At 45.0% G+C, this 25,242-nt stretch overlaps 2 protein-coding genes across 4 annotated transcripts; both read left to right on the top strand.

The window, feature by feature from the left end:
- The first annotated feature begins 1,072 nt into the window (after positions 1-1,072).
- On the top strand, positions 1,073-13,440 carry rhbdl2 (rhomboid, veinlet-like 2 (Drosophila)). Of its 3 annotated transcripts, none has more exons than XM_018726879.2 (8): positions 1,073-1,247; positions 4,329-4,578; positions 9,891-10,039; positions 10,288-10,400; positions 10,500-10,600; positions 10,801-10,861; positions 11,033-11,094; positions 11,940-13,440. In XM_018726879.2, the coding sequence occupies exons 2-8, from the start codon at positions 4,339-4,341 to the stop codon at positions 12,114-12,116; spliced, it is 903 nt and encodes a 300-aa protein (XP_018582395.1). In that variant the 5' UTR covers positions 1,073-1,247; positions 4,329-4,338; the 3' UTR covers positions 12,117-13,440. The 3 variants fall into 3 exon arrangements, with proteins under 3 accessions (XP_018582395.1, XP_018582394.1, XP_018582396.1); XM_018726878.2 differs by lacking the exon at positions 1,073-1,247 and adding an exon at positions 1,249-1,662; XM_018726880.2 differs by lacking the exon at positions 1,073-1,247 and adding an exon at positions 3,574-3,814.
- Positions 13,441-23,000: 9,560 nt separating this feature from the next.
- On the top strand, positions 23,001-24,530 carry gja9a (gap junction protein alpha 9a). Its single transcript, XM_018726932.2, has one exon. It carries the CDS (start codon positions 23,001-23,003, stop codon positions 24,528-24,530), a length of 1,530 nt encoding a protein of 509 aa, XP_018582448.1.
- Positions 24,531-25,242: the final 712 nt, after the last annotated feature.

The raw sequence follows: 25,242 nt of genomic DNA, 5'->3' as shown, positions 1-25,242 counted from the left end.
CACATAGCCTGGCTAAACTATTGTGTTCATGTGCTGCTTTGCAGAGTCAGTGACCTTGTGAACTTTTCTTCCATCATAAACATAAGTCAAATGAACATCAGACATGTACCTTGTGTCATGCCTCATGCTTCCAGTATACACTACAGTCAAGCTGTCATTGCTTATAAATGAAAATCAACAAATTAGAAATACTTTTTCACATATGTTGGTTGTATTGTCATGCAAACATTTGATGTGGCAAGATGTGTCTATGCATATATCCAAGAGAATGCAAAAGTGAAAATACTTCAGTATTTTGATTAATTTTAGGGAACACACCTAACAGGACCTATTAATCTGTTGTGTGGCATAACGCAGCTCGACCATAACTATGGCTATTGTACCATAAGCTCGAGTTCACACTAATACTAAAGCCATACATTTTCAATAGTCACTTGTCGTATTAGGGGGTGGCTTCCTTTGGCACCGGAGGTTACTGGTTTGATCCCCATCTCCGGCTGTAGTGTCCTTAAGCAAGGTGTTTGCCCTGTAATAGCTCCAGTACCCTTGCCCAGCTATGTGCCTGGGTAAAATAGTTGTGGCCCTGCAATGGACTGGTGTCCCATGCAGGGTGTGCCCCCCCCAACCCCCTCAGACTTGCACCCAATTTCTCTGGGATAGGCTCCGGTCACCATGACCCTGCTCAGGACAAGCGGTTGTTAACGTTAGTTGGTTGGCTTCCCCTATTAGGTTGCAGTGATCCAGAGACGGTCACTGGGCCCAAGTGTTTTGGAACTATACGAAACAGCAGGACAGGATGCGCAAAATGACAACTGAGAAGTCCCCCAGGAGAGGATTCGCCTACGATCCCAAGTAGGCTACCTCAATTGGCATCTGGTTTACACTGATGAGTAGTTTTCTTTTTCTACTAATAATAATTTACATTTCAATTATTTCCAGGGTGGTGTAAACCCAGAAGCGCGCAGGTCAGAGTCGGGTAAAGTGTGACAGCACCGCACTTTATTTCTGCATTGTGCCCTCTAGTGGTGGCCTGTGAGACATAAGTTGCGTTTTCTTGTCCAACAGCGGAATGGACACTTAACGAGCCAAAGTCCGTCTACAGTCTTCCAGTGTGAATAAGAGACAGTGGCGGTGTTTTCTTACAGAAATCCGTCCGGTTACACACCGTGTTCACAAACTAGCCGCGCGGCGTCTCGAGAGGCACTTCTGGCCAGTGACGTCACCACGCCCAGGTGTGTCGCACACAGGTAAGGGCGAGAAGTTAGAGGAGTAGAAGCGCCGGACGATCGTTCGTATTCGTGTCCATAGAGAGCATCCCGCGTGTCCGTGGCTCCTGTACTGAGATGGAGCAGCTGATCTGATAGAGGCGTTTTCTTACTGGTGGGGAAGAGTACGGGGCCGGGGCTGTGTGTGTGTTTATCGCCCTCGCGCTACGGGAAGGGACACAATAGAATAGAATAAGACGAGTGGGGGCTGCGCGCGCGTGCTGGGAAAGCCGCTTTGGGAAGTGCTTTTATTACTGTGTGTACAAGCTCATGCAAATAACTCAGCATTCCTATCTGAAGGCATTGTAAATTATAGTGGACTACAGTCGTAAGTAAAATTTTAAACATTGTGACAAATTACACGTCGACACCTGCATGCGGAAGAAGAGCGGTGAAGGTAGGTGGAGTGTGTGTGTGTGTGTGTAGAACCGCCAGGAAATAATAATCTTTTCTCACCTTGCTAAATCAGTTTCCATGAACGTAGACTCAATTAAGTGTAATATTAAATTGTAATCATATTTGTATTTTTGTCTAAACTGAGCAGTTTTTTTACGCGACTGCACGAATCGAATGATTTACCTTTTTACACTAGTGCTTTAAATATATTTTTTGGATATCGATTGCAAGTTTACGTCCTTGTAAAGTACATGATAAAAAAAAATCTTAGCTAATTGAGTTAGACGCTGAAATTGTTGTTGTTGGTATTATTTTGGTGAGTCTGGAATACATGATGTAAGTGTAGTTCGCAGTCCCGCGTTTTCTGTCAGAAAAAGTATGAAAGGAAGCGTTTCAGTGAGGGAAGGGGTCTCGCGCTGCCACTTCCTGCACACTGCGCGCTCTCACGCGGACTCTCTGGAAGAGCGGCCGGTCGCCTTTCTGCAGCTCCGGTCTATTGCTGCGCTGCCCGCCTGTACTCGGTGTCTCTAGAAGCGCCCTTTCTTATGTCACTGTCCGTTTCTGCCGCGCCCTTCCAGTTCTTTGACTTCCGCTGAAATTTAACCCCTGGAATGAGGCCCATCAATGATGGCATCATCCTTCAGCTCCCCGGAGCCCAAACCAATTTGGAGTTTAAAGAGAAATCAAAATCGGTGGCGCCACTGGGTGCGGACCGTACCGGGTGACACCAGAGGGGGTGACACTAAAATGACTGTCTATAAAATTTTTGTGTAGTTATTCAGTAGAAATGTATTATTATTTTTAAAAATATCCCTGTAGTTATAACAACAAAACATTTTTCATAAGCCCAGTTTACATAATTCAGTGATATACAGGAATTACAGTTTACAAGTAACAGAAATTACTTATATATTTTTCAGAAAAAATGTTATTAGGTAGGAGGCACGGTGGCGCAGTGGGTTGGACCAGATCCTGCTCTCCGGTAGGTCTGGGGTTCGGGTGCCTTGCGGTGGACTGGCGGGTGTGTCCCCTCCCCCTCTGGCCTTACGCCCTGTGTTACCGGGTAGGCTCTGGTTCCCCGCGACCCCGTCTGGGACAAGCGGTTCTGAAAATGTGTGTGTGTGTGTTATTAGGTATTCTATATGGTCTGGTAGGTCCATGAGGGTGACACCACTGAATTGAATAGTAATAAATAAAGATATCATAAGTAACGCTAAATAACAGAAATAAATAGCACATAATATTTTTTTTTTTTAAAGCGCATGAGCGATGACAGCAAACCATAGGAAGAAAGACATAGACTCCAGATAGACCATTTCCGAAAAGATACGACAATAACATGAGGGTGCGGATGGCAACAGTGCAATAGGAGTACACACTGTGAAAAAAGGTTGAAGAAAGTAAGCAAAGGTACCTCTCAGTTTCACATTTTTGCTTGTTGAAATAGCTTGCAAATAGTTATTTACATAAATGCTAAATTGTTCAGATGTAGGACCGTTTTACTTTATTTATTGGCATGTTATTATATACATAATTTATTACAAAATATATAGTTCTTATTTTCAGTTAAATTAAAATTTATCTTGACACACACACACACACACACACTTTCAGAGCCGCTTGTCCCATACAGGGTCGCGGGGAACCGGAGCCTACCCGGCAACACAGGGCGTAAGGCCGGAGGGGGAGGGGACACACCCAGGACGGGATGCCGGGACGCCAGTCCGCCGCAAGGCACCCCAAGCAAGACTCGAACCCCAGACCCACCGGAGAGCAGGACTGTGGTCCAACCCACTGCGCCACCACACCCCCTATCTTGACATACATTTCTTTAAAATGATAGTTTCCTCTTTTTAATGTTTGCATTTCAGTCCAAAAAGTTTAAAACTATAAATGTTGAATACTTTATCTTTTATTTTTCATCTATATACACCTTAAATTGTAGTACAGCAAGGGTCTTTACTGCATTGATTCAGTGGAATAATTTCTATCAAACCTCCTTAACCTTAGAATTAAAAGCATAATTAAGATATGTTTTGAGCAGCTGTATGAAGGTAAGTCTCTAATATATACTGTGATGTTATTCCATTATTTCAGTGCATAGAAACAGAAAGCTGCCTCTTCAGTAGGAAGTGTAAACTTCCCAGTATGGAGTAAGTTTGCTCTTTGAGATCTAAGAGCACGGCTTGGACTACAGTATGCTGTACTTATGCTATGCTGTTCTCTGAAAGGCTTTCTGTAATGTGCTCAGGTGCCAGTTTTTTTAAGGCTCTGTAAACTAGCAAAAGAATCTTAAAATCAGTCCTAAAGTTTATCAGTAACAATGAAATGTAATGAGTAAAGTTATATGTTCTCTCTTCTGATGTAGTGATGACTTCAGCTGCAGCATTCTTTACTGTTTGTAGTCCATCAGTAGTTATTAATTTTAGCTTGCTTTTTTGTGAGAACACTATAAAGAACATAACAAAAATCCAGCCTACTGGTGATAGATGGGTTAACTTTTGGGCATCACAAATTTCACCATTGAGATAAATGTCCATGGGATAGTATCAGTGCCCCTTCTGAGTTTTGATTTGGCAGTGTTTTCATCTTGAGATGGTTACTATAAAAGGGTCCTGCTGTCCTTTTTGTTTTTGTTTTTTGTCCCTGCTGACTCCTTCTCCCCAGGCTCTGACACATGGAAGGTCGGGAAATCGAGGAGACGGATGCCTTTCCGGTGGAGCGGGATGAGGAAGCACCGGAGCCCGAGGATGAGGAGCAGGAAGATGATGAGACTGGAGGACCAGTGGGCTGCTGCGAGAAGTTCCAGCACTCCATCTCCAGATGGATGCTACCAGCACACAAGCGTGATACCTACCTGGAACGTGCCAACTGCTGCCCTCCTCCAATCTTCATCATCCTCATCAGCATAGGAGAGGTGAGTGCATCTGTCCGATTGTTCTTGTTGACATCTAGGTGTTGCGGGTTCATCAAAGCCATAATAGATTCTTAAACACCTTACAAGCTGTTCTGTATGTGTATTTTTAGTTGCTTTTTTACATTTTCAAATCACATTTACATTACATTATGTTTATTCATTTAACTGACACTTTTCTCCAAAGTGATGTACAGTACATCTCAATGAAAGTATAATGTGTGCATTCCATTAGCAGGGAGAGACATTTAAATGCAGGCGTTCTAAAGTACAGTTAGTTACTTTCCACCATATGACCCAATGTACATCACACGATTAGCTCCATAAAGGTTTATCCATTATTTTACAGTTACAGTCACAGAATTTATGCACGGATGAGTGACCCATTGTAAGTAGCATATCCAGCAGTTAGTCACCTTGGTGCATAAGGTGTGTGGGCTAGTAACACTACACAGTACCCATTGTAAGTCACTTTGGAGAAAAGCGTTTGCTAAGTGAATAAATGTATGTAATGTAAATGTAAGAATTATTACACATACATTTAAAATCCAGTTAAGATTTCATGGATGAAGTGAGTCCTGAAGAGGTGAGCTTTGAGATCTTGCTTAAATGTAGAGGGAGATTCAGCAGTTTTGAGTGAGATGGGGAGGTCATTCCACTACATCGGAACCAGAGCTGAAAACCTTTGTGCTTTTTGATTTTGGACCTTTCGTGCGTGGGTCTTGTTGGGATGTAGCAGATGATCAGGTCTTGTAGATATCTGGGAAATGGTTCCATTTATTTTGTAGCCCACAACCAGAGTCTTGAATTTGATCCAGGCCGCTGTAGGAAACCAATGCACAGAGAGGGGAGATAATGGGAACGCTTTGGCAGGTGAAGTGCAACTTGTGCAGCACCATTCTGTATCAGCTGTAGAGGTCTGATGGCAGTAGCTGGAAGGCCAGACAGGAGAGAGTTATGGTAGTCCAGACAGGATATCACCATGGCCTGGACAAGTAGTTGAGCAGAGCCTGTTAGATAGGGACGGATCCTAGAGATGTTATGCAGGATGTGTCTGCAGGTCCGAGTTGTGGCTTCGATGTGCTGAGAGAAAGACAAACTTGAGTCAATCATCACTCCCAGATTCTTAGCTGAGGAGGTAGGCAAAATGAGTGAGTCGTCCAGTTAGAGTTCTTGACAGGAAGACGTAGTTATAAGTGGTGAGCCAACATGTAGGCAGAAATGTCTGGTAGGCAGGTGGCAATGTGTGAGGAAAGGTCTGTAGCTCCAGGCAGAAAGGGGAGAAAGAGCTTGGTATTATCAACATAGCAGTGGTAGATGAAATTATTATTATCATTTTTTTTTTTTTTTTTGCTTCCTCCACTGGTTGTCTTCAGAGCCAAGGACAACCTTGTAATGTTTCATTTAACTCCTTCATTCATCCAAAGAGCAGACCTTGGCCTGCTGCCCAAGAGTGGCCCCCAGTCTCATGGCTCACGCTGGCCTTCCGCAGGGCACAGCTAAAATTATAAGGAGGGCTTGGCCAGGAAGCGGGCAGTGTCTGCAGAGCTACATTGTGCTCAGGCTCGCACCCCTTCCACACACACACACCAAGCCCTGCAGCTCTTAGGTGGCCTTTCCAGGGGGTTGTCCAGCGTGTGACTTCCTGGGTTGGGCTCAGCCCTGCTAGTACCATTCACTGAACAGCTCTGTTTACTGTAGCAGGAGCCCAAAGCAGTGCTCTGAAAATACAGTTTTTTTTTGGAACGGGAGCCCTGGGAGCGGTGTTCAACTGCAGCTTCTAAACCACCATGCAGTGCGTGTGCGTGCGTGTGCGTGCGTGTGCGTGCGTGTGCGTGCGTGTGCATGCGTGCGCGTGCGTGCACGTGGGGATACATGGCGGCCTCTAACTGTACAAAAATATTTCCACAAGCTTTCTTACAATTTCATTTTTTTGTGAAAACTGATTTTTTTATTTTTTTTATATGGAACTGTAGTGAGGGATGGATACCATGGTAAGATAGTACTCCAGAAGTACGCATATTTTACTTATGCAGAAGAACAGGCTGAATGGATTTTTAAAATGAAATATTTCTATTCTCTGTGTGTATGTGAGGCAGTCTGTTCTTATGTCGCAGCGCTGCAACAGCTGGGCGACCAGATCACTGACACAGAGCAACAACACCCGGACTCTGTTATAATCATTCTCGGGGACTTTAATAAAGCAAATCTCTCCCGTGAACTGCCAAAATACAGACAGCATATTACATGTCCCACCAGAGACAGTAATATACTGGACCACTGTTACACCACAGTAAAGGATGCATATCACTCTGTCCCACGGGCAGCTTTGGCGCTCTCTGATCACTGCCTGGTTCATCTTATACCGACCTACAGGCAGAAACTGAAATCAGCTAAACCTGTAATAAGGACTGTTAAAAGATGGTCTGGGGAAGCAGAGCAGGACTTACAAGCCTGCTTTGAGTGCACTGATTGGAGTGTTTTTGAGGCTGCTGCTAGCGATCTAGATGAGCTCACAGACTCTGTAACATCATATGTCAGTTTCTGCGAGGATATGTGCATCCCTGCCAGGACTCGTTTAACATACAACAATGACAAACCGTGGTTCACTGCAAAACTCAGACAGCTTCGTCAGGCCAAAGAAGACGCCTACAAGAACGGGGACGGAGTCTTGTATAAACAGGCCAAAAACACACTGGCAAAGGAGATCAGAGTGGCTAAGAGAAACTACTCTGAAAAGCTGAAGAAACAGTTTTCAGCCAATGATCCTGCGTCGGTGTGGAAAGGCATGAAAGACATCACAAATTACAAGACACCACCCCCCGGCACCGTGTCAACTCAACAACTAGCCGACGATTTGAATGAGTTTTATTGCAGATTTGATAAACCCTGTCTCACACCCCACACCCATTCAGACCCTCTCTCCACCAATCACTTAACAACTCAAGTAACCCCCACCTTCCCCCCTCCTGCACCTTTGATCTGCGAAGAGGAGGTGCGTCGGGTCTTCGTCAAACAGAAGACAAGGAAAGCACCAGGGCCAGACGGTGTCTCACCAGCCTGCCTAAAAACCTGCGCTGACCAGCTGGCCCCTATCTTCACAAAGATCTTCAACAGATCACTGGAGATGTGCGAAGTTCCTTCCTGCTTCAAATGCTCCACCATCATCCCCATCCGAAAGAAACCCAAAATCACAGGACTTAATGACTACAGACCTGTCGCCCTAACGTCTGTGGTCATGAAGTCACTTGAAAAACTGGTGTTGGACTACCTGAAAGACATCACTGGACCCTTGCTGGACCCCCTGCAGTTTGCTTACCGAGGAAACAGGTCTGTGGATGATGCAGTCAACATGGGACTGCACTACATTCTACAACATCTGGACAAACCAGGGACTTATGCGAGAATCCTGTTCGTGGACTTCAGCTCAGCCTTCAACACCATCATCCCACACCTCCTCCTGTCCAAATTAACCCAACTCTCCGTGCCCACCTCCATCTGTCAGTGGATCACCAACTTTCTGACAGACAGGCAGCAGATAGTGAGGCTGGGAAAATTCTCATCCGAAACTCGCACAATCAGTACTGGAGCCCCCCAGGGATGTGTGCTCTCCCCACTGCTCTTCTCCCTGTACACCAACGACTGCACCGCGAAGGACCCCTCTGTCAAACTCCTGAAGTTTGCAGACGACACCACACTCATCGGCCTCATCCGGAATGGCGACGAGTCTGCCTATAGACAGGAGGTCCAAGAGCTGGCTGTCTGGTGCAGTCATAACAACCTGGAGCTGAACACGCTCAAAACAGTGGAGATGATCGTAGACTTCAGGAGAAACACCTCAGCATTATCCCCACTCACCATCATGAACAGCACTGTGGCAACAGTGGAGTCATTCAGGTTCCTGGGCACCACCATCTCACAGGACCTGAAGTGGGAGCCCCACATAGACTCCATTGTGAAGAAGGCCCAGCAGAGGTTGTACTTCCTTCGCCAGCTGAGGAAGTTCAACCTGCCACAGGAGCTACTGATGCAATTCTACTCCGCAGTCATTGAGTCCGTCCTCTGCAACTCTATAACTGTCTGGTTCGGCTCAGCTACGAAGTCAGACATCAGAAGACTGCAGCGGATAGTTCGGACTGCTGGAAGAATCATCGGCACATCCCCCCCGCTCTCCAAGAACTGCACTCGTCCAGAGTCAGTAAAAGGGCTAGCAAAATCATTCTAGACCCCTCACATCCAGGCCACTTCCTCTTCGAACCCTTGCCATCTGGCCGGCGCTACAGAGCACTGAGCACCAGGACAGCCAGGCATAAGAAAAGTTTCTTTCCTCAGGCCATCTACCTCATGAACACCTAAATCTCTCCCCTAGAGAGTAAACCAGTGCAATACATAATGCTATTTATATTTATATTTATAACTATTTATCACATATCTCTTACTCACACTCCCTTGCATTTGTATCTAGTGATTATTTTTGTATATTGGGTACTTTATATTTTTAAATATTTTTTATCCCTTGCTCACATACTCTATCTTCTCACCTGTCTTGTCACTGTCATTCTGTCTGTGCTGTGGTAGTTCCTGTCACCAAGACAAATTCCTTGTATGTGCGAACATACTTGGCAATAAAGCTTGTTCTGATTCTGATTCTGATGTCACTCTGAGACCAGTGTGTACCACCACTTCTATACAAGTGTGGTAAAGAAGTGGCCATCTCTAGTTTTTACCCAGTAGGTTGTGTGGTGCTCAGGGCTCTGGCTCATCTCATCTCATTCACCACTTCCCGCCTTAGATCCTCCAAGATACGTATATGGTTCCACATCCCCCGCAGAAAGGAGACAAGACTCTACACACACCCACACACACCTGTGTGTTCCCCCATTTGTCCTTTTTGCTGCTCTGACCCTCCCACACAGCTTCTTCCCTCCTTTTGCACCCTCCATGAGAGCTTAATTGCGGTATGTTTCTGAGAATATCTAAACCAGGAATGCAGAAAGAGGTGACTCCCTATTCAGCAAAGTAACTACGTCGGCACCCAGACAGCGCTTAGAGCCACTGTGCTCTGTACTCTGGTGTTCACATTCATTCGTTTAGCCTGCACTTTTTCCAACGCTACTTACCCATTGATGCAGCTGGGTAATTTTTACAACAGCAATCTAGGGTAAGTACCTTGCTCCAGGGCATTACTGCAGGAGGTGGGATTCGAGTCCACGTCCAAAGATGGAAGCTCTAACCATTACATCACCTGCCCTGTTGAGTGGTAACTTAGGCTGCACTCCTGTTGTGTGGTCTGGTCTGTACTTCCCCCTGTGCAGTTGGCAGTGTTCATCTATTATGCCGTGTGGAAGCCTCAGAAGCAGTGGGTGACGTTGGGTGAAGGCATCTGGAACAGCCCCCTTGCCTATAAGCCCGACAAGCGGAAGGAGGCCTGGCGCTTCGTCTCCTACATGTTCCTCCATGCTGGGTGAGTAGAGGGAATAAAGCATAGCCTAATGGGGGGTTTCTGATTGAAGGTATGGTCCCTCCATGTGGGAGTCTTGCTGTGGAGGTCTGACAGTGTGATGGTCAAGGAGGAGCACTTGTAACTTGAAGGTCACTGGATTGAGTCTTCAGGCCCTACTGTGATTACCTTTGATCAACATAACCGCTACAGTTCCTGTAATAAAGTTTATCAAGTTTATCAATAAACATGCCACCCTGGGTCTTCTGCAGGGTGCAGCACATCATGGGCAACCTGCTGATGCAGTTGCTGCTTGGCATTCCCCTGGAACTGGTTCACAAGGGCTTCGAAGTGGGCATGGTCTACATGTCTGGGGTCTTGGCAGGTAAGTTCACGCTCTCACCGCTCCTCTTGTCCACAGCAGCTCGCAGAAGAAATGTTCAACTGCTGGTGACCGATAGTGATTGTGACTTTCTATCCACAGGGTCTCTGGCGAGCTCCATCTTTGACCCCTTGAATGCCCTTGTTGGGGCCTCTGGGGGGGTGTACGCTCTATTTGGGGGCTATTTCATGAATGCTGTAGTGGTGAGCCAGCTGTTGTTTCATGAATTTACTCACGTTTGCGCACTTTGACCCCTACAAGTTTGTTCAGTGCGGGTAATACATATTTTGTGCCATGAAGGATGAAGGGTGCAACTTCTCTCTGTCTCCCAGCATGGGAACTTACACCTTTTTGGTAACAAATCCTTGCCGCTCCTTGTCCCCCCCTCCCTCACCTACTGCAGAATTTTCGGGAGATGATCCCCCTTTTGGGAGTGTTTCGGATCCTGGCAATTGTGCTCATTGGTAAGTTTGAGTGACCAGCCATGCCCACTGTGTAACCCAGTAGTGTGTTTGTTACCTGACGCCTCTTAATTTCTGTAAGTAACCACCAGGACTTGTGGTACAGTAAACTCTTATTATTTGAACTTCCAGGCTTACAAATACTCATCTGCGTCTCTTTTACTTCTCTGCCAGTGGGGTCGGATATGGGCTTCGCTCTCTACAGAAGGTTCATTAGTCACGAAGTGGGTTATAAGGTAAGACGCTGACTCTGGCTGTGTGCTGCGTGAAAAGCATGACTTTTGAGGAGGCGTCGTACGTATTGCACATCCGCTGTGACAGAAAGGCTGCTGATCAGAATAACTTTGTCTTCTCTTCTTGACTAAATCATGGTTTCCTATTGACTTGTTTGGGAGCCCTGGTTCTTCATCATGTCCTTCTAGTGCATGTCTGGTCTTGGAGTTGTCATGAGTAGGGCCTGGTGTTAGGTGTTTTGGTGTTTGTAGCCCTGGGTACTTTCACTGCAAAATGTCAAAAAGAAGGAAGAACCCAGAGAAAGAAATTTTCTTAGGAAATACCTAGAAATTCTTGAGTGTTTTTGAAATTTTGAAGGATTAAGTTTCCTTATTTTTACTGCTTTTAATTTTTTCTCTCCTTTGTAGGCCCTAAAAATATTATAGACCCTATTCACAGGCCCAATGGGAAATCCCTCACTGGTCATTTGCTTATGGCTCTTTATGGTTTTACTTCCTCTGCTTGGGTGATGTCTTTTTGTCCCAGCAGAGCTGAATGCCTGTCCCAACTTATTTCAAGCTGATTCTGCTGGTTCGCACCAACAGCGTCCTCGAACTGACTGACAGTGCTCTGTGGAGAAGTTCAGCTGCATTTTTAGCAGTTCATTTGCTAAGTACTGTAATGTCTAAAAAAAAGAAAAAAAATCACCAGCAACAGCTGACATTGTGAACACAGGACAAACCTGAATGCTGCTGTGAAAATGGTAGAAAGGGTATTTGTTTTTTACTTGTGGTGACCTACCGCGAAAGCTCACCGGCTGACCTAAAGAAGCTGTTGTCCACACTGACTCGGGCCCTTTCTCTCCCAGGTTTCCTTTGTGGCCCACATTGCAGGTGGAGTGGCTGGTATGACTGTTGGTTACGTGTTCTTCAGCAACTACAACGAGAAGCTTCTCAAGGATCCACGGTTCTGGTTGTGTATCGTGGGCTATATAGTTTTCGTCCTCTTTGCTGTGCTCTTCAACATCTTTCTGTCCCCAGCGTAAGGACACATCCTGGAGATCGTACCTTTGTGTATTTTTGCCACTTGTTTACAACACATGGACTTATTACATAAATGTGTAACATGCATGTTAATGGTGGAACACAGGTCTCTCATTTTATGAAAACGGGAAAAGACATCATTTCTAAAACATTTTTGACATTGCCAATCAGGATTTGTTCTAACACTAAAGGACTGGCATCCAGGTTATAAAGAATTTTCTCAGCTTCTATGTGCCAATTAAGTGCTCTGATCACTAGGAAACATATTATCCTTCAAAACCTGAAGCTATCTGCTGTTTTAACAACATTGAAAGGTGAGGTTTAGTGTTAAGTCTGTGGTGAAGCTGTTTGCAAGCTTATTTTTTGAAATCCAAATGAGTAAAAATGACTTTGGTAGGTGTTCCTGAAATATTTTAGTGGAGTTTTCAAAATTCTCAAGGCAGTCTACAGAAAGTGACACCAGAGACTAAAGTGTATGTGCTTTTTAAATAAGCCATAGTTTTAATTCCCGACTTCATAAAAAAATTGATGTATCCATGCTTAGTTTGTAAAACCTCTCTCCTAAAATGTGTTTTACCTACCTCACCAAATGGTGCTTTGGTAATGACAGAGAAAGAGTGCTTACACATTTATACTGTATTGCTTTGTTGGGTATGCTCCTATTTGGATGGGGTTCCCTCTCTCGATGTTAATATTACTGTAAACCATGTTACTGTTACGCCTGAGATGGTTCCTGAATTTGTTCCACCCAAATCTTTTAAGCTCTTAAGTGGTTTGGTAACTAGATACTGTATAAGTAATGGGGAAAAAACACTAGATTAACGCATTGTTAATAGATTTATGTTTGTGAATAAGGAAGTTCTGCAGGGTTCAGGACAATAAGGAGTAGGACATCTCTCCTACTGGACAGCAGAGGATGTTGATAAACATCTGTATCCTTTACATTTCCAGCTCAGGCTGTTGACTGTTGGGACAGATGCCCAGAGCAAGTCCAGCAGCCAGCAATGAGATATACAGGAAGTAAACTATCTCAGGGAATTTTGGGTACAAAGCATGGTGGCTCAGCCCATTTCTTGTTAGCTATAATTGTTTGTTTAAGTCCCATTTGTTTTATTTTTGTGCTTGCTTTTTTCAAGGTGTACAACAGAGGGCATTACCACCACCACCCCCCCCCTCCCCCCAGTGCTGGGTAAAGGTTTTGTGGTGATTTGCCCTCTCTGGAGGTCTTTTTTAGTCATTCTAGTCTAATACCAGAATCAGGGGTGTGTTTATATCTTTTTTTTTCAATAATATTTGTAGTTTTCTGTAAATCACTTCCATATTGGATGTATGCCCTTGTCCTATACTTTTTGTACTGATAATGGTAAAATACTATGGTTTTAATTTTTTTTATAAAGGAATAATAAAGGAAAAAATGGTTTTGAATACTATAAAGTGTTCTGTGTTCTGTTTCGATTCTAAATTGGAAAAAAGTGGGAGTGAGTATTCTGATAGTAACAGCCATTCCGCTTTATTGTGGCCACTCCACTCCACTGTTGAGCATTGTTTTTTAGAACTGCTCATACCAGATATTGGATGTCATTATCAACTGTCTTTATATACAGATACCAACAACTGTTAATTTTATAATTAGGACAGAATGATGTAGTGTTTATGCCTAGAAAACTTTTCCACTACAGATGCCTGTATCACTGTGGCTCTGACCTAATGTCCTAATGTCAGTTAGTGGTGCTACATCCTCATGGCAGTTCACTCAAGGCTTGTATGCAATATGCTTTCACTGTTATACCTACTACCAAGACCAGCTTTAGTCATTCTGCTGAAGAAACAATTCACCTGAACAGTTCAGCTCTGATTGCAGCATGTGATGTGCTCTACTTCATGTATGTGTTCAACATGTCACATCTAGGCAAGTATTAAACCTGATATTTTCTTAAAGCGATGAGCTGAATCTTTATTTTTGTTATATTCTTATCATAGTTTTATTCTGTGATCCAAAATATACTTTTCATATTTGTGGAAAACAGGTAGCTGAGTGTTTGAAAATGTGCGTTTTGTGTCCTGAATCTTAATGGTAGAGAAACAGTGATGCAGATATTTCTTCAGGGAAATTTTGGAACTGTGAATAAATGCTGAAATCTGTCACTATCTAGCTGATCATGAGATGGAGGTGGCCACATGGGCAGGATAGAAACTCAGGACATGCATGTTTTACAAAAGAAACCTAGGTATTTACACATCTGAAACCGCTTGTCCCATTCAGGGTCATGGGGAGCCAGAGCCCAACCTGGCAACACAGGGCATAAGGCTAGAGGGGGAGGGGACACACCCAGGACAGGACGCTAGTCTGTCACAAGGCACCCCAAGTGGGACTCAAACCCCAGACCCACTGGAGAGCAGGACCTGGTACAACCCACTGCGCCACCACGCCCCCCCAGGTATTTACATTTACATTTATTTAGAAGATTCTTTTGTCTAAAGCGACGTACATCTCAGGAAAAGTACAATTTATGCATTTCATTAAGAGAAAGAGACACAGCTACAGACATGTGACTCAAGTAAACCTAATTTGTTGCCTACCACTTGCTGCACCGAGGTTCATCGTTCAAGTTGGTGCATAAGACACAGGATAGACAAATCCTGATACCCTCCCACCAATTTTTTTTTTCTTTTTTAATAACATCGTTACTCCCTCACTCTTAGCCAAGGAGGCAGGCAAAATGAGTGAGTTGTCCAGTTTGATCGATAGATTGTGATAGGAGGATGGGCCGGCTGAGAGGTAAAGAATCTCTGTTTTGGAGAGGTTAAGTTGGAGGTGGTGATCAGACATCCACAAAGAGATGTCCGACAGGCAGGCAGCAATGTGTGCGGAGATGTCTGACGCACCACGTGGAAAGGAGAGAAAAAGCTGAGTATCATCAGCATAGCAGTAGTATTTGAATCCGTGGGATGCTATGACCGGACCGAGGGAGGAGGTATAGATCGAAAAAAGAAGAAGACCCAATACCAAGCCCTGCAGGACACCAGTTAAGAGAGGCAGAGGAGAAGAACGAGAGCTCCGCCAGACCACTTGATAGGATGTCCCAAGCTGGTTAAGAGAGGAGAGTAGAATCCGGTGTTTGACTGTGTCGAATGCTGCAGACAGATCAAGGAGGATGAGGACCGAGGAGAGGGGGCGGCTTTAGCGGCTTGGAGAGCATCAGACACCGCCAGAAGAGCTGTCTCAGTGGAGTGACCAATTTTGAAACCAGACTGATAACCATCGAGGAGACGGTTCTGGGTGAGGAAATCAGACAGTTGATCACAGGCAGCCCGCTCTAGGGTTTTAGACAGGAAGGAGAGGAGAGAGACTGGTCTGTAATTTTCAGCCAGATTGGGATCCAGGGAGGGTCTTTTAGCAGAGGTGAAATTAGAGTGGTTTTGAAGGCAGCTGGGAAACAGCCAGAGGAGAGTGAGCAGTTGATGATCTTAGAGATGAAGGTGGACAGTTGCGGGGAAGTGTTCTATAGGAGTGATGATGTGATCGGGTCAAGCGAGCAGGTGGTGGCTCTGCACAGTATCATGAGGTCAGAGATTTCTGATTCGGAGAGTGGCTTTAATTCGGAGAGGATAGCTTCGCAGGGAGGTCTAGCGTGAACCGGGCAGGTTGATGCTGAGAACTTGTCAGTGATTGTTTTGGCTTTTTCTCTGAAAAACAAAGCAAAGTCATCAGCAATGAGAGAAGAGCGAGGAGGAGGTGGCGGGGGACACAGAAGGGATAAGAAGGTCACAAAGAGTCTATGTGGTTTTTTAGATGCAGACTGTATTTTATTGTGGAAGAAGGAGGTTTTAGCTGAAGAGACAGCAGATTGAAAAGCAGCTCAGAGTGACTGGTAGGCAACCAGGTTCGATGGAGTTTTGGATTTACGTCATCTTCGCCCTGCAGCCTGCAGTTTGGTCCTGTTAGCATGTAACGTATCAGACAGTCATGGTGTAGCAATGGGGCGTGCTGGTCTAGAAGACAGAGGACAGAGAGAATCAAGGGTGGAGTATAGGGCAGAGAGGAAAGTGTTAGTGGCATCATCTGTAGCTAGATCCGAGAATTGCGCAGCAGAAGGGAGAGCGGCCACAGTAGCAGAGGCAAAGCTGGAAGGTGAGAGAGATTTTAAGTTGCGGCAAAGGTGACAAATGGAGCAGAAAGGGGCGAGGAGTTAGTGGCCAGGCAGGGTTGAAAGGAAATGAAGAAGTGGTCAGAGACATGCAGCGGAGTGACAAAGAGGGCGGGATAGCCACAGTGGGGGGAAAATACAAGGTCAAGACAGTTGCCCGCTTTGTGAGTAGCAGGGGATTGGGACCGGGAGAGATCAAAGGACTGTAGGAGCAACAGAAGGCCGCTTGCATGAATGTCATCAGCATGCAGGTTGAAGTCACCCAGGAGAATCAACGGAGTGTTGTCCCCTGGCAGAAAGTTCCACCAGATGTTGAGGTCATCCAAGAAGCAGCTTAGAGTGCCAGGAGAGCGATAAAGAACAACCACAACAAGAGTGATTGGGGCAGTGATAGATACAGCATGCCATTCAAAGGATGACAGATCATGCAAGTGAAGAGGAAGAATAGAGGATTTCCACCGGGAAGAGATGAGCAGGCCTGTGTCTTCACCTCTGCCGGAGGAACGAGGGGTGTGAGAGAAGGAAAAGTTAGTGGAGAGTGCTGCAGGTGTGGCTGAGCTGTCTGGGGTGATCCAGGTTTCAGTTAGGGCCGGGAGGTCCAGTGAGAGATGGGAGGTGTAGGCTGGTATGAAATCAGCCTCCCTCACAGCAGACTGGCAGTTCCAGAGTCCCATTGAGAAAGTAAAGCAAGATGGAAGGTTTGACAGGTGAGGGTAGACCAGGTTACTGCAGCAGCGAGAGCGCCCAGGTCTTCGGCGGTGGCGAACTTGCACGGCTCGCTTACCGTAGAAGACTTTGATGGTTGACATATTAGGCGCATGATCCTTTGCAGACAGCTGTACCGGTGACTTCCCTCAGTGGACTCCCACAGGTAGACTCCCTTGTCTTAGCACCAAGAGGCTGCTGCTACGGATCATCAGCCGTATTTTTTTTTTGTACAAGTGGCCGGCAGTAGGGAAAAGGTCCCTATGAGGCAAAGCACAAGCAATTGAAAGGGATGAAAACAAGGAAATGTCCCCAAACAGACAAAATCCCACTCTGCGAGCTCTTCTGCTCCCTGCTACCCAGTCTTTGTCTCATCTGCTATCTCATTTGCTGTTGCCCAGTTGCCTTTAAATCCCTTTCTTGACAACGCTGACTGCTAGCAGCTGGTCCTCAGTGTCCTGTCGTTGTATGTCGTACACTTGGAAGCTGTCATCACATGAGCTCCACCCCATCCTCTGGTCCTCTCTCTCTCTCTCCCACTCACATGTACTACTGCAACTTGGTGTAAGGGCAACAGGGAGTCTTCCAGGGACTGGGTCAAGTTTCAAGATGCCTGTGTTCTTGCACCTTTGAGCAAGATGCAGGACCTGAAAAACTTCAGTAATATATACACACACACACACTTTGACTGAAACCGCTTGTCCCGAGCAGGATTGCGCCGAGCCGGAGCCTAACCCGGCAACACAGGGTGCAGGGCTGTAGGTCTCTAGACGTAGCCCTTGGGTTCTTCGAGATTTCTGACCATTATGTGGAGTTGAATTGAACTGAAGGTCAAGACGGCTATACAGTAAGCGTGTTGCAACTTTACTCTCCAAAATAAACAACAAAAAAGCAACAAAAACAAAATCAAAGAACTTTTACGGGAGTACCAAGCCGCTGCGTCCATGCTCGTCGCTATCTTGATAAAGATTCAAATATTCATTGTACAAATTTACTGGGTCTCCTGGGAAGATTTGCATTTGACTTCATTGTTCTCATCGGGGGGGCAGTGCAGGGGCGCAGGGGGTTAGACCGGGTCCTGCTCTCTGGTGGGTCTGGGGTTCGAGTCCTGATTGGGGTGCCTTGTGCCTGACTGGTGTCCCGTCCTGGGTGTGTCCCCTCCCCCTCCAGCCTTATGCCCTGTGTTGCCAGGTTAGGCTCCGGTTCCCCGCGACCCTGTATGGGACAATGGTTTAGATGGTGTGTGTGTGTGTGTGTTCTCATCAGTGTTTTCCATTTGTAAATAATCCCAACTGTAGAATAATGGATTTCAAATTGTTTGGAAACAGCCTTATGACCCTTCCCAGACTGATAAGCAGGAACAATTCCTTCTCTGAGTTCACTGCTGCTGTCTTTTCTCCTCGGCATGGTGTTTGTACACCCGAATGCTCCCGACTATCCCACTGCCACTGTACTTTTTCACATGACTGTAGCTGTATTAACACCCATAATGGGTTATTTTGGAAGCTGTGCATAGTCTTGGTTATATTTAGCTGATCCTTGTCTCTAAAGCAACTTACAATGCTTTACCCATTTTATAGCTGGGTCATTTTTACAGTTGCAATTCAGGGTAAGTACTGTGCTCTAGGGTAACCAACACCCTAGTTTTCCTTTAATTTTAGACTTTTAAAATAGTAGAAGCATTGATTCCTCAAATGGCAGTGATTTATGTGGATGATACACTGTTGGATATTACAGAGATTATCTGGGCTTCTTGAATTGTTGCTGTTCATAGCTATGTAGTCTCCACTGGGGCGCCACCAGTATCACACAATGACCCTGAGCCGACAGTTCACCACACTCTGCTCTAATTACTGACATTGAATCTAAATTATTTTAAAAAAAGGTAATCGATTTTGCCTGCCTGACCAGACCTAACTGGCCTCTGTAGAACATCCTGCCATGTGAGTCTTAACTGTCAATACTCGGTGTCCTTATTTGTTTTGTATATGTTTGCTCTCATATCCTACAAATTTAACACAGGTACCGTTTTAAAATGGGTGTTGAGACTAATCTTTTTTCAGACAATTTAAGGTTCTTTGGAGTTTCAATGAGGTACAAGAAGGTGTAAAAATGGTGTATTAAAGTTGACACCCGACATTACCCATCACAGACATCTGCCCCTGTCTAATGCTTCTGTGTCTTTTTATACTCTTTGGAACTCCTTGTACCAGATATAGAAACCTTCCAAGGTCTCCCTCTTCCAATCCAATCCAATGAAATTTCTATAGCAGGCCAAGTCACAGGATATGGATACAAGTAATACACAATGAGGTAAATCATAAGATGAATACCATTTAGTGAATAAAAAAAGAATAATCAAAAGTAAATATAAATAATAATAAAGTTAAATCATAAAATAATATAGAGTAAATAGAATAGAGCATATGGAAATTGATCATATTTCATTTTCCTCTAACTGTGTCTGCAGTCATGAATCTGAATAAGTGCAGTACAGAATTTGTCCCCCAAAGCCCCTGGATGCACTGATCCATCATTCAACCACAGGCCATACAGGGACATCTATTTTAGAATGTTGGTGCATCAGACGAACAGCCAGTGTTAACTGTCCATCCTGAGTTTATCCTGGAGAGAGGACTGCTCACAAGAATAATATGAGAGCGGGCATAAAGCGTTCATTTGGTCTTTCCCAGATTACTTCAACTTGACGTGTCCTTTGATACTTATTTGGTACATTTTTGTTTTTTTTTTTTTTTTTTTTTTTTTAATTTTAATGAATACTTGCAACTGCAGGCATGGTGGCGCAGTGTGTTGGACTGGGTCCTGCTCTCCGGTGGGTGGGTCCTGGGTGTGTTCCTCCCCCTCCAGCCTTACGCCCTGTGTTGTTGGGTTAGGCTCTCGCTCCCCACGACCCCGTCTGGGACAAGCGGTTTCAGACAATGTGTGTGTGTATGTGAATACTTGCAACGAAATGCATTAAGATCACATGTATTACTGTTCCCTCCTTTTTGCTGTTTTTGCATTTTATTTTCCTTTCCTATTTTATTCACTATGTTATTACATTGCCACATGTACATAAATAAAATGTTTAATGAACGCTGGTATTCACGCCAAAAATAAACCATGTAGAGGCAATAGTTATTAGGAGAAACGCTTAACAGGTCGATTGGTGATTCAGGTAAAATCAGTTCTGTCTTTTAGGAACATTGATGAATATTTACTGAAAAAATGATAAGACTTCTCAAATGTCACATATTTCAGAGAACAATGCAAAGAATAGATATTCTGCACCTGTTCTCTTTTCTATTGTTACTTTTACTCATTAGGGAAAAAATCCAAGTTGATGTGTTATAAATACCTCTGAAGTATCACAGAGGACAAATTTACATTTACATTTACAAATGTACTAATTAAAAAAAAATCAAGATAAGTGAAAAGATGGTCTGGTCTGTTATGCTAACTAGAGAAGGTTGTATTCTCTAGGCTGGCGGTGAACTAGACCTGCACAGATAGCACGTACATAACCTCAGTCTATTGATTTCTTTTAAATGGGGTAAAATACCACTATAGCGAGCAGGGACAACTTAATTACATACAGAGGAAGCCATTTGGGTATGAAATCGGACATGACCGATTGATCACAGCACAGAGGAGAACAACTATCGATCAAAAAGCAGTGTTAGGGAAAACTCGGGGCATGCTGAATAGTTACAGTATGTGTCGAAGTATTTTTATGGATCTGGTGACAAATCTGCATACCGCTATCCCACATATGTACATTCTTAGTGGCAATGCAAGTTTCCATAAGGCACCAGCATTTATGATGGAGATTTATTAACTGTTTTATTGCCTCTGTTGCTCTACTCAAATTCACAAGACAGTGGGGAAATTCTATAGCTCAAATGAGGATAACTTTTTATAATGGTTAACAGAAGGGTGTGATTTCGGCACCGTGCTCTTTAAATTTTCCCACAAGCATTCGTCTATCCTCACTTTGTTTTTCAGTAAGTAGATCATCATTGTAGATGTTAAATAACTGGCTTCTAAAAATTTGTTCTCACTGATGATAAAAATGTTGAAGCATGTCAGCGCAGCACAACTACAGATCTCATCCTCACAGCAGGTGCTGAAATACAGTTAAGTCTCAATGCCTCCAGATATTTGACTCTCAATAGCGCTACTCAGTATCAGACATGAACACTGGAAATACTTGTATTTTTACATGAAAGAGTCATATCATGGCTGAGCCTTTTCTTAACTCTCTTCTTAAAAACCTCTCCAGGGCAATTTTTGGCCGAAGGAACAGCTTACTAACCTACATTCAGTTTCAATTCAGTTCAGTGTTTTTTTTGTAGAACGCCGAGCAAAGGGATAAGACAAATAAACAAATGCCAGTGGAAAGCATTCAGATTTTTTTATATATGTATTTGCAGAAACTTTTATATGAAGCATTAATTTGCACTCTAAGTGTGCTAGTTATTGATGTCCCATGTATGCTGAAATTCCAGCCTGGGAGCTGGGAAGACAAAACGTTCCACCCAACCAGAAACAACTCCTCTTGATGCCAACGGGATAGCGAGACGCAGGTCATCAAAGTTCAGGTGCTCAACAGTGTCTGTGCACTGTGCCAGATGCAGAGGGCTCCCAACGATTTTGAATATTTAGGCGGCCCGACTACGCCTGTATGACCCACGGGGGTTCACATCACCGGGAGGCCATCCGCACCAGTGGCAAGGTAAATGGCAACTACTCACACATTGATTTCTCCGGACTCCCTATAAGTGCTGCAGAGCAATGCAAACGCGTGATTTTTTTGCAAGAGTCTGCCCTCCTCTAAGCAGTCCCGAAGACTGTCAAAGCTGCATTTCGTTAATCTTCATGTATGGATTTCCTAATTCAACTGCTTTCTTCTTTCACAGGTTACCAGTGTGATGTACCTTGGATTACATGGCACTATGGAGTCTTGTCATTTAAACTGTGACTGTATCTGTTTTGTGTTTTTAATGTGACAGGTAAGTGGACAGTTTTCATTTGCACTGCTATATGCATCATTTACAGTTAGATTTATTTCTTTAGCAGACACTTTTCTCCAAACTGACATACATCTCATAGAAATACAATTTGTGCATTGCCTTAGGAGAAAGAGATGAATTTAGAAAGTTGCAGATGTGTGATTCTTAAGTGCAGTTAGTTTGTTTCTTTTCACCATATGAACCAATGTTCATCACACAAGATTATAAAAATATTTTGAAGAAATAAAAAACTACTTTACTGTAAACATAAACAACAGAAAAAAATTAATACATTTACTTATTTGACCAAAACTGAGGTTTTGCAGTGTTTTGGAACAGCATATATTATTTAGACATTGCCTAAAAACAGAATATATAAATTGTAGGATGTTTTCTTGTAACAAATGTGACAAGATATTTTGTAATAGTTTTACATTTAAAAAACTATCTTCATAATTCAGATTTAAGGAAATGTGTTAATGTTAAAACTAAGTTTTGTCATTAATTCATTTTGCCATTAGTTTAGGTACAAAGAGGCAAAGTACATTTTTTGCAGAATCACACTCCTTGCTTACAAAATGAATCTCCTTCTACCTTTTAGCTGCTTTAATTGTTTTACTGGGGTGGTCCAAGAGTAGTCAGTTACCTACATCATCCACACTGCTACTAATGACCTTGTTTTCAAATTCAGCTTGTAGTGAGAGTTTCAAATTAAAATCTATGAAACCTTTATAAGGAAAAAGTAACACTGGGAAATGTTACTTCGGTTATAGCCAAAATGTACAAAAATAAAGTGCCTTCTCCATCAGTTAGTGTGGATTAATATCAAATGTATTCCTAAAAGATTTTATTTGGGCCTTATGAAGCCCCTTTCCACAGGACACTATATTTGATAGCTCAGATTTAATATCTCCTCCTGTTTGCCTTTTGAACCGTTCCAGTGGTTCTCACTTCCTATTCCTCATGTTCCCTGTGCTCTCGTTTCACCCGCTCTGCCAGACACTGCACTGCCTGTGTGAAGATGGGAGACTGGAACTTTCTAGGTGGAATTTTGGAGGAGGTGCACATCCACTCCACCATGGTGGGTAAGATCTGGCTGACCATCCTGTTCATCTTCCGCATGCTGGTGCTAGGCGTGGCGGCAGAGGACGTGTGGAACGACGAACAGTCCGACTTCATCTGCAACACAGAGCAGCCAGGCTGCCGCAACGTCTGCTATGACCGCGCCTTCCCCATCTCGCTCATTCGCTACTGGGTGCTGCAGGTCATCTTTGTGTCCTCTCCCTCGCTGGTCTACATGGGCCATGCCCTGTACCGCTTGCGCACGCTGGAGAAGGAGCGCCAGCGCAAGAAGGCGCAGCTTCGGCGTGAACTGGAGGCGGTGGAGGCGGAGCTGGCGGAGGCGCGGCGGCGGTTGGAGCGTGAGCTGCGGCAGCTGGACCAGAGGAAGCTGAACAAGGCACCGCTGCGTGGCTCGCTCCTGCGCACCTATGTGGCGCACATCGTCACCCGCTCTGCTGTGGAAGTGGGCTTCATGGCCGGCCAGTACCTGCTCTATGGCTTCCAGCTGGACCCTCTCTTCAAGTGCAAGCGTGAACCCTGCCCCAACGTGGTGGACTGCTTTGTCTCCCGGCCCACGGAGAAATCCATTTTCATGGTATTCATGCAGTGCATTGCCGCAGTCTCGCTTTTCCTCAACATCTTGGAGGTCATGCACCTCGGATACAAGAGACTCAAGAAGGGCATCCTGGACTACTACCCCCATCTGAAAGATGAGCTCGATGACTACTATATCAGCAAGTCAAAGAAGAACTCAGTGGTGCCACAGACATGTTTAGGCCCTTCCATGGGCCAGAAGACGGCCACTCCCACTGCACCCAGTGGATACACCCTACTGCAGCAGGTAGAAGGCCCCCACTACCCTCCGCTCATCAACCCGTCCTCGGCTTTTGTTCCCATCCAGGGCGACCCAGGGTGCAAGGCGACAGCAGAATGTGCAAAAGAAGCCAAGGAGGACCCCTCGAGTCCCACAGAACACAACAGCAACTCCAACAACACCAGCAGTGAGAGCCGCTCACCACCCACAGATTCCACCACCCCTCCAAGACAAGAGGAGCTAGGGGAACTGGAGGAGCCCACCAACCTCTCACCATGCGCCAAAGAACATGAGTCCTTGAGCCACATGTACCCTACGCTGCCAGTGGACTCATTTCATGCCTCCTCCTGCCCTACGCTGCTAGCGGGTGGGGGGAGGAAGCCGCGACGTGTCGGAGCACCCTGGCACTGCTCCACGGTGGAAGAAGGCACCGGATCTGATGTTGACGCCCGCAGTGGTGAGCTTGGCAGCGCAGCAGCACGTTTCCCTGGCAGCCGCCCCAGAGCCACCTCCAAGTCGGACCGCAGGCGGCTCAGCCGACCCGAGACACCAGATTCAATCGAGGAGTCCAACTCCGAACATAGGCACAGCCCGGCAATGCTTTCACCCACCCGCAGAATGTCCCTGACCAGTAACGCAAGCAGCAGGCATGCCGTTGGTGACCTGCAAATATAAGGCACAGCCGGCAGAGCAGCACATAAACCTTCATTCTTACTTTCTTTCACATTACAATTTACAACAAAATGAAGAAACAGGGGGCTGCGGTGGTGCAGTGGGTTGAGCCACAGTCCTTCTCTTCGGTGGGTCTGGGGTTCGAGTCCCGCTGGGGGTGCCTTGCGACAGACTGGCGTCCTGTCCTGGGTGTGTCCCCTCCCCCTCCGGCCTTACGCCCTGTGTTACCGGGTAGGCTCCGGTTCCCCGTGACCCCATATGGGATAAGCGGTTCAGAAAATGTGTGTGTGTGTGTGTGTGAGAAGAAACAGGCACTTTTAAGCTTTGAAGGGTGGGATTTACCAGGGCTGATCTTATATAAAGTAAGAATGATGGTGAAAAACAGTAAAACTGATGGTAGGAGCTGAGCAGACCAAAGGGACCTACTGTGATGCTTTGTTCTTTGGTTGGAATCTCAGCCACTTGGCTTTGCCACTTTTCCTTGAACATCTTGTGGCAGATGCCAGCTGCTGTTGCACTTTGCCAACACACTGCTTGCAAAACTCTCTGATATGCAGCTACTCTTGATAAACAAGGCACTCAGAAAATGAGTGGCTGGTAAATTGGATAATTGCTGATAATGTGGGAGAAAGCACAGTTCCAGCTCAGCTCCAAGGTTGTTTTCTTTGGCAGCTGTACATATAGCAATTTAGCTATTAGTATCATCTTTTAACTA

This window comes from Scleropages formosus, chromosome 18 (assembly GCF_900964775.1).
Source record: "Scleropages formosus chromosome 18, fSclFor1.1, whole genome shotgun sequence".
In the NCBI taxonomy this organism is placed as follows: Eukaryota; Metazoa; Chordata; class Actinopteri; order Osteoglossiformes; family Osteoglossidae; genus Scleropages; species Scleropages formosus.
This window is presented reverse-complemented; position numbering and strand designations above follow the sequence as displayed.